The 9,231-nt window shown below is 46.1% G+C and overlaps 1 protein-coding gene across 1 annotated transcript in view; it reads left to right on the forward strand.

Moving 5' to 3' along the window:
* LOC133662250 (1-phosphatidylinositol 4,5-bisphosphate phosphodiesterase beta-3-like) overlaps positions 1 to 2,796 on the forward strand; it is a 112,099-nt gene extending 109,303 nt beyond the window's left edge. Inside the window, 2 exon segments of the mRNA XM_062066076.1 lie at positions 609 to 695; positions 776 to 2,796. Of these exon segments, the coding sequence (XP_061922060.1) occupies positions 609 to 695; positions 776 to 1,087 (399 nt within the window). The 3' untranslated portion in view covers positions 1,088 to 2,796.
* Positions 2,797 to 9,231: the final 6,435 nt, after the last annotated feature.

Genomic DNA, 9,231 nt, shown 5'->3' on the forward strand with positions numbered 1-9,231 from the left:
CAAGAATAGACATTTGAAAGGCAATTTAAAATAAATAAAGAATAGTGAACAACAGGCTGAATAAGTGTACGTTATATGATGCATAAATAACCAACTGAGAACGTGCCTGGTATGTTAACGTAACATATTATGGTAAGAGTCATTCAAATAACTAACATATACAACATGCTATACGTTTACCAAACAATCTGTCACTCCTAATCGCTAAATCCCATGAAATCTTATACGTCTAGTCTCTTACGTGATTTAGCTAAATAATATTATTTGATATTTTACGGTAAAGTGTTAATAATTTCACACATAAGTCGCTCCTGAGTATAAGTCGCACCCCCGGCTAAACTATGAAAAAAACTGTGACTTATAGTCCGAAAAATACGGTACATGTTATGTAGACCACAAGGAAGTGTTTTACATTTAGAAAAAAAAAACATAATAATATGACTCCTTTAATGCGCCCTATAATCCGGTGCGCCTTTCGTATGAAAAAAAAAAAAAAAAAAGACTAGACCCGCTCATCGGCAGTGCGCCCTATGGTCCGGAAAATACTGTACTTTTCCCCTCACAAATCTTACTCCTGGTAATTCCGTCCTTCCGGTGTGTCGCCCCAGCTGGAGGAGGCTCAGAGCAGGAGGCAGGACAAGCTGATTCTGAGGCAACGCGAGGTCCTTCAACACATGGACGAGGAACTGCCCACGGTATGTGACAGCACGGATCACAGAGCTAAATATGGGTGGAAATTGTTTAGTTTTCAAGTGATTTGTGTGTGACTGTGCAGAGACAGGCTCAGCTGAAGAGCAACCTCGACGAAGAGTTCTGCCAGCTCCCGCAGGAGATCTGCCAGCAACTGCAGATGGAGCGCCATACCAAATGTCAGCACAATAACGCCCCGTGCTCGGCCGAGTCCAACAACAGTAGCCCCTACTCTGGCTCGTATCTGCCCTCCAATTGCTCCACGCCCACCTACCCCTCTACGTCGGATCGCAGCACGTGGAACCGGAGCTGGGACAATAGCACCGCCTCGCTGGCCGACTCCACGTCCTCGTCCACGACCCCCGTGTTGTCCGAGGCCGAGATGTCCTTCAGCTGAGGTTGTGTTTTTTACAAATACGTTCAAAAGGGGTCTATAATGATTATATTGCGGGTTAGTAATGATGATCTTGATTCTTGAATAATTGTATTCCTTTTTTAAAACGGTTATTATTGTCTACAGAGCTATATTATTTTTTCTAGTGATACATCAAAAATCATTAGCAATAGCAGAAAAAAATCCTCGTTTTCTTTTTTGTCAAATTCTTCCCACTCAGCAGTATTTGTCGCCTACACTGCCGAGTAAATGTCCCAAACTTTTATTAAGCCAATGCACACATTTCACATTAGAACAAAAGGCACCCGCTAGTGGAAGAGCATTTTATTTGTCTACTTGCCAATGTTCGTCATTGGCGTCGATGGACTATTACTATTTGTTGTAAATAATCATTGTCGGATCCATCACGTAAAATTGGATAGGGTGTGGCGCAGCACATTAGTTGGGAATTACTGCACTATACTATTACTTAAAGCCCTCTTTTTTAACTTGGTTATCGTGGGTTTTTTTTAACTTCTGGTACTATTTTCCGAGTTCGTCTACACACAACGAAATTGAGGACACTCTGGCTATTTTAGCTGTAATGGGTGCAGTTGACCAGCAGGGGGGGCTGCAGATGTGTTTTTCTTGCCCATCTCCATTAGTCTCCTTTTTAAAAGATGCACCGAATCCCCCTTTTTTGCCCAATTGTGTTGCACAAGACTAATGGTACTTTAACTTCTCAATGTTCTTTTTTGAGGGGCTTTATCAAACATTCATGTATGCTTTGTACATTTCCGTGTTTATTATCCGCTAAACCTGTGGAGTTGAGGGTTAAAACGACGACCTCGTAAATACTATTGTTGGATGTGAATTTTACTACTGACCGTAGGTGCTGGAGGAGAGAGAGGCATCACGTGACGCCGCCTCCTCCCTCCATGAGCACCGTCTGCCTGTCTGTCTGAATGTCTCCCTCATAAACCAAGACCTATTTAAATGGCATTTTCACAGCACCTGCCCTGTCTAGTCTGTTTGTCATCAGCGTTTAGATGGTTTAGATCAGGGTTGTCGAACTCATTTTAGATTGGGGCCACATGGAGAAAAATCTACTCCCAAGCGGGCCATACTGGTAAAATCACGGCACGATAACTTAAAAATAAAGTCAACTTCAGATTGTTTGGGTTTTTTTTACACTTACATGTTGTGGTTAATAGTATTCTGTCGTTATTTATACTTTCTGAATAAATTTTATCTGATAATGTTCATCGGTCAACTCATTGGTGTTCATTTTCAATCTATCAAGATAAAAAAAATAATATCAAAATGCAGGATGTTATTTATGTAGCTTGCTCATTTTCCTCGACTGGTGCACTAACGTGGTTTATTTTGCACATATGTAGCATCATCTACAAAGATACAAATAATTGCTACAGTGACTGATCCGGCCCGCGGGCCATATGTTTGACACCCCTGGTTTAGATTGTTTAGATCAGGGGTGTCAAACTCATTTTAGATCGGGGGCTGCATGGAGGAAAAATCTACTCCCAAGTGGGCCAGACTGGCACGTTAACTTAAAAATAAAGACAACTTCAGATTGTTTTCTTTGTTTAAAAAGAGAACAAGCACATTCTGAAAATGTACAAATCATAATGTTGTTGGGGTTTTTTTACACTCACATTTTGCGGTTAATAGTATTCTATCTTTGTCGTTATTTATACTTTCTGAATAAATTATCTGATCATGTTCATCAGTCAACTCGTTTGGTGCTCATTTTCAATCCATCAAGATAAACAAATATCAAAATACAGGATGTTATTTACAGTGTTGGTTTAGTTAGTGAAAACCAGTAACTAGTTACAGTTACTAGTTACTTTATTTCAAAAGTAACTCAGTTACTGTGAAAAGTAACTATTTAGTTACTTATTTTTTTTAAATTTAAAGTTCCCATTAATGCCCTTTTAGCCTTCATTTAAGTACTGTTATTGCACTGGAGAATAATACAATCTGTTGATCAACTTGACATGCATTTGCATCACTGAACTCTGCTAAGAAATGTGGTCTACATACAACACACAAAGACAAAGATATGTTTCAAAGGGCCAATTTATTTCAGGCCAGAACAAATTGACAAAACTATTTTAAATGGCTGCAACATAACACACACAAGTAACAAACAGCATAATAACAACATAGCTGTAAACCTGGCTTCACCTAAGGCTTACTTACTTGCTTATGGCTGTCCATCGATTACGATGATGACGTTGCTCCAGTAATGGGTTATTGAGGGGGGTTTTGTATATGCCAGATGTAGTCCACGCTTGAGAGGGGGGCCCCTGCAGCGCGCTGATGTCGCTGTATACGTTGTTGTTTTCTCCTCTCAGTGGTCTGTTCCTGGAGATGAGCAATGCCGGCGTGACTGCAGTTGCGCCAGGTGTGGCGAGCAGCAGCCAAGACTTCCAGTGCGGAAGGCTGGATAGCACAGCGCTTCAGGAGGGTTTTTATGTGGTCCTTGTAGCGTTTCCGCTGACCCCCAGGAGACCTACAGCCTTCCTGGAGTTGGCCGTAGAGGATCTGTCGGGGGAGCCTCTGGGCGGGCATGCGGATTACATGCCCCACCCAGCGCAGATGTCTTTGCGCAAGGAACACTTTGATGCTGGGTGTTTGGGTCCGGTCATAAATATCCACATGTGGGACTCTGTCCTCCCAGGCCAGACCCAGAATCCGTTGCAGGCAGAGGATGTGGTATCTCTCCAGGATTCTGACGTGCCTTTGGTAAGGGGTCCAGGCTTCCGAGCCGTATAGCAGTGTGGACAGACAAACTGCGTTGTAAACAGCTGTTTTTTGTGGAAACTGTCATGTTTGTGTTCAGGAAGACCCTGGTTTTGAGCCTACATGAAGGCAGCAGACGCTAACCCAACACGGACCTGGGTGTCATTATCGATGTTACAGGTGGGGGACAGGACGCTTCCGAGGTAAGTGAAATGTGGAACGATGGTGAGCTGCTGGCCATCAATGTTGAAGACAGGCACTTCTGACTGGTGGGTAGAGTGTTGCGCAATGATCTGTGTTTTTGAAATGCTGACTTTGAGTCCTAGGGCACTGTACGTGGATGAGACCACGTTAAGTGCACGTTGTAGAGAGTCTGGCGTGTGGGTAAGGAGAGCACAATCGTCAGCATACTGAAGTTCTAGGATCTGTTGTTTTGTAATTTTAGTGAAAGCCTGGAGGCGCCGGATGTTGAAGAGACTGCCGTCCAGCCGGAACTGTATGTGGATGCCATCTGTGGTTCCCAGAGCTTGGTGTGAGAGGAGAGTGACTGCTGAGAGAAAGAGGTTGAATATGACAGGGGCTAGGACACATCCCTGCCTGATCCCGACTTTCACATTAAAAGAGGGGGATTGCTGGCCTCCAATGCGGACACAGGCTCGCATTCCATCATGTAGTTGTCTCAGGATGTTGAGGAACTTTGGCGGAATCCCCAGCCTTCCCAGTAAGTCCCAGAGGAGATTCCGGTTTACAGTGTCAAATGCCTTGGACAGGTCGATGAAGGCGATGTGCAGATCCTGGTGGTGTTCCCGGCACTTTTCTTGTACCTGCCTGGCTACAAAGATCATGTCAGTAGTACTGCAATCTCTTCTGAATTCACACTGTGATTCAGGCAGGATGTTTTCAGAAATGTGAGTAACTAAACGAGAGAGCATGACCCGGGCAAGAACTTTCCCAGCAACCGAGAGCGGGGAAATTCCTCTGCTGTTTCCACAGTCGGCTTTGTCACCTTTCCTCTTAAAGATGGTTATTATAGCAGCATCCTTCCATTCCTGGGGGATGGCTTCAGAGGACCAGATGGAGTCAATCAATTGATGAAGCCAACGGGTGAGGAGATAGCCATCAAGCTTCAGCACCTGAGCTGGGATACCGTCAGGGCCTGGGCTTTTGTTGTTTTTTAGGCCCTTGATGGCTTTTCGGACCTCAGCAAAGGTAGGCGTGGAGTCCAGGTGGTCGACAGGGGGAGTGGTTGGGAAATTGGTGAAAATGTCCTGGTCAGAGGGATTTTCGGAGTTAAGGAGAGTGTTGAAATGGTCAGCCCATCTATTTAGGATCTGGGGTGTGTCCTCATAGAGGGTGACTCCGTCTGCCGATCTGACTGGGGTTATGTTTTTTCTCTGTGGACCATATATGGATTTGACGGCATCATAAAATCCATGGGAATTGTTGGTGTCAGCATAGAGTTGGATCTCGCTGGCTTTCTTGATCCACCAGTCATTTTCCGTGGCTCTGAAGGTACGCTGGACTTCGGCTCTTATGGAGGAAAGTCGAGTCTTTAGTGTGATGGATTGTGGGTTGGCCAGGTAAGCAGCATGGGCTTTGTGTTTTGCCTGGAGAAGTTTATGGATATCCGGTGCACTGTTGTCAAACCAGTCCTGATGTTTACGCCTGGTGTACCCAAGGGATTCCTCTGCTGCCTGATGGATGGCAGTCCTTAGGGAGTTCCAGCAGGTGTTGAAGTCAGGGACAAGGTGGGTATCAGGGATTGCAGACTAATTTTCTGCAATCTGTGCTCTGAGCTGGTCTACAGAGTGCTTGGATTTGAGTGTTTCACAGTTGAGTCTCTTGTTTGGTGGTGTTTTCTTCAGTTGGCGGCGGACTTCCATCTGAAATTTGGCTCTGATCATTCGATGGTCAGTCCAGCAGTCCGCTCCACACATCACTCTGGAGATTAGGACCTCCTTCCTGTCTCTACGACGGGTGATAATATAGTCAAGGAGGTGCCAATGTTTGGAGCGAGGATGTTGCCATGAGGTCTTGAATTTATCCTTGAGCTGGAACAGGGTGTTGGTGATGATCAACTGATGTTCAGAGCAGAGTGTAAGGAGGCGAAGCCCATTATCATTAAGCCTACCAATCCCGTGCTGACCAAGTGTTCCGGTCCAGAGTCCACTGTCAGAGCCCACCCTCGCGTTAAAATCCCCGAGGAGTATGAGCTTGTCGGTAGGAGGTGTTCCCTCTATGGCTGAGTTTAGTGAGGCATAGAATGCGTCCTTGCTCTCGAGGTCTGCATCCAGGGTTGGGGCGTAGGCGCTGATAAGGGTGACATGGCGATTTTTGGTGAGTGGTACACGCCACGTCATGAGCCTTTCGCTTATACCCACTGGAGACTCTGGGATCTTGTGAAGCAGGCTTGTCCTGGCGGCAAAACCCACTCCATGTAGACGGCGGGAGCCTTCTGGGTGACCCTTCCAGAAGAAGGTGTAGCCTTCTCCCGCCTCCGTGATTGAGTCTTCCCCATGTAAGCGGGTTTCGCTCAGGGCGGCTATGTCAATGCCGTATCGATTTAGTTCATGTGCAACAAGTGCTGTTCTTCGCTGCGGGCGGAAGGAGAGATCACGCACATCCAAAAGTGTGCGGACGTTCCATGACACTATTGTGAAGGGAATTATGTTTCTCTTGTACGTTTGTTTTCGACCGCAAAGGGATGGCCGGCAGCTGCGGTAGGCTGCCCGGGCGATGAGGAACAGACTATTTTTCAAGTCACATCCTTGACCTGTACCAGCCACCCTTCCCCATCGCAGCAGGACTTGAGGGCGGGGGTTGGGGGTGGGGGAGTAGTGCAGAGGAGGAGCAAAGCACCTGCGCAGTGAATTGATTTAAGTGGTGGTAGAAGTGCGCAGTCTCTACCCGCACTGTTTTGTCTTGGCCCCATGTGGCGTCCTCCAGTGGCATGAAAAGCTCATGACGACCTTCTGCCGCATGGTGTTGCAGAGGACTGCCAGAGCACCGGTCTGTTGGTGACTGCCTAATGCGTGTCCTCGCCACAGATTTTTCGTTAGGGGTTTTCTCCCGTAGCCTATAACCAAGTGGTTAGCCAGTAGGCACTGGTCAGTCGGATGGTGGTAGCCTGGATGGAGGCTAAGCTATCCACCACTGGGGGATCCCATGCTGTTTAACCTAAGGCCGCAAGGCACACAGTTACCAGGGACTGCCACGAGGAGGCATAGCAAAGGTCTTGGTGATGGAGAGGCTATGTACTGGCGAGGAAAGACTTACGCATTCTCCTTTTCCATCGCTTGGTTCTTGATCAGCTAGCCAGTGGCAGTTCCTGGAAGCGAGAGGCAGCAAGCAGCAGGCATGCAACACAGCAAGCAGCAGACAGGCATGCAACTATGCTATCCAAGGATGGCTGCACTAGACGCATCACATCACCCTGCGGGTCATACCCGCTAGCCCCCTCACCCAAGGAAGGCACACATGACATACACAAAGCCTAACCAGGCATTTTTTTCTCTCAAGGAATTCTGATATAAAATCATGTCTTCAGGAGATCAACACTGTACTGAAGACCAGAAAACTCTAAGCATTTCCCCACTTTTAGTTTAGAGAAAAGGAAAGATTGGCCTGGCCCACTAGGATCCCTATTTATGTTTGTGAACTTTATAGTCTATACATTTACAGTGATGTGATAATCAAACACTCTAGAAGTCTAGAATGAAAAAGTATATAAGAAAATTGACAGAGTGTGTGTACCTTCAGTGCTGAATGATGAGCAGAGGCAGAGTTTGGAATGTTTTCTTCAGCTCGCTTTCCATGTTTATGTCCTCACTGTCCAGGTACGTGAAAATGTTTTCCGTGCCATTTGCTGTTTAACGCCCGGTATCATGCTAATTAGCTGCCTGAAAGCGGGTGACTCCACTGTAGAAATAGCCTGCATGTCTTCTAGCACATACGCTGCAATGGCTCTATCAATGTTGTCCTGGCTACCAGTCCCTCCGTTAAAATCCTTAGGTGGAGGTGAAGTGGCATTGGACACAATCGGCTGAATCCAAGATGGCCGACAGCACTGTCTTTTGTTTGTCTGCTTGTCAAAGTGGTCTGAATTTCTATCTGTTTTAATTTATTTCTTAGCCAATTTAAGTAAATTGTACTAGTTTTAAGCGTAACAATTGATGAATGAAGGCTTACTTCCAAAAAGTGGCATTTCTGACTGCTTTTGCTGGATTTGGAAATCTGGAGTCCTTTGACCTGCTGCAGCCAGGAGATGTTTTGCTAGCTGAAATTTTGGCCTTCCACCTGCCACAGCCCGGATCTATCCTGGCCCCAGCTTGGCCTTCCATTGCCTACAGACTAGGTCTGCGAACTTCATCTTGGTCTTCCACTGCCTACAGACAGGATCTGCTAGCTGCAGACCGGATCTGCTAGCTTCATCCTGGCCTTCCATCTGCCACAGCCTGGATCTGCTAGCTTCATCCTGGCCTTCCATATGCCACAGCCTGGATCTGCTTGCTTCATCTTGGCCTTCCATCTGCCACAGCCTGGATCTATCCTACTCTCAGCTTGGCCTTCCACTACCTACAGTCTGGGTCTGCTAGCTGCATCTTGGCCCTCCATCTGCCACAGCCTGGCTCTAACCTAGCCCTAGCTTGGCCTCTCACTGCCTACAGACTGGGTCTGCTAGCTTCATCTTGGCCTTCCATCTGCCACAGCCTGTCTCTAACCTAGCCCCAGCTTGGCCTCTCACTGCCTACAGACTGGGTCTGCTAGCTCATCTTGGCCTTCCATCTGCCACAGCCTAGATCTATCTTAGCCTCAGACGAACTAAGGCTGGGCCTCTGCTAGCCTTAGCTTGGCCTTCCAACTGCTGTAGCCTGGACATCTGAACTTTGAATATTGGACCTGGGTAGGTAGTAAAACAATTTAACAATGACTTTGACAAAAGCTCTGTATTTAATATTAATGCTTTTTCCTGGACTTGTTTTCTGCAATTGTAGTGGGGTACCTGACCAGGTGCTCCACCAACCTTTAACTCTACCGGACGCAATAACAATCACCTGGTCCTACGAAACTACAGCATTTACACAAAGCTTATTGATATCTACATGTGGGTCAGTGCTAAATAATTCTAACCAGCTTCATTTATGGTGTATTTCTGTGTTAAATAGATGTTTTTCTCCTTCTGAAATTACTCATTTTGACATTGTGAAGCCAAGTAATGTTGTCATCGGGTTACCTTGCCATATGAAACGAAACATTTTTATATTGCTCTTACTTCTTCTATCAGGCAATGTGCAACCAAATCCAGGCCCAGCTTTGTACAACATCAGTACTCCTGATGAATTTAGAGCTAGGTCAGGTCTTGGTTTAATTCATTCAAATATTAGAAGTCTACTGCCAAA

This window comes from Entelurus aequoreus, linkage group LG12 (genome assembly GCF_033978785.1).
Source record: "Entelurus aequoreus isolate RoL-2023_Sb linkage group LG12, RoL_Eaeq_v1.1, whole genome shotgun sequence".
Taxonomy (NCBI): Eukaryota; Metazoa; Chordata; class Actinopteri; order Syngnathiformes; family Syngnathidae; genus Entelurus; species Entelurus aequoreus.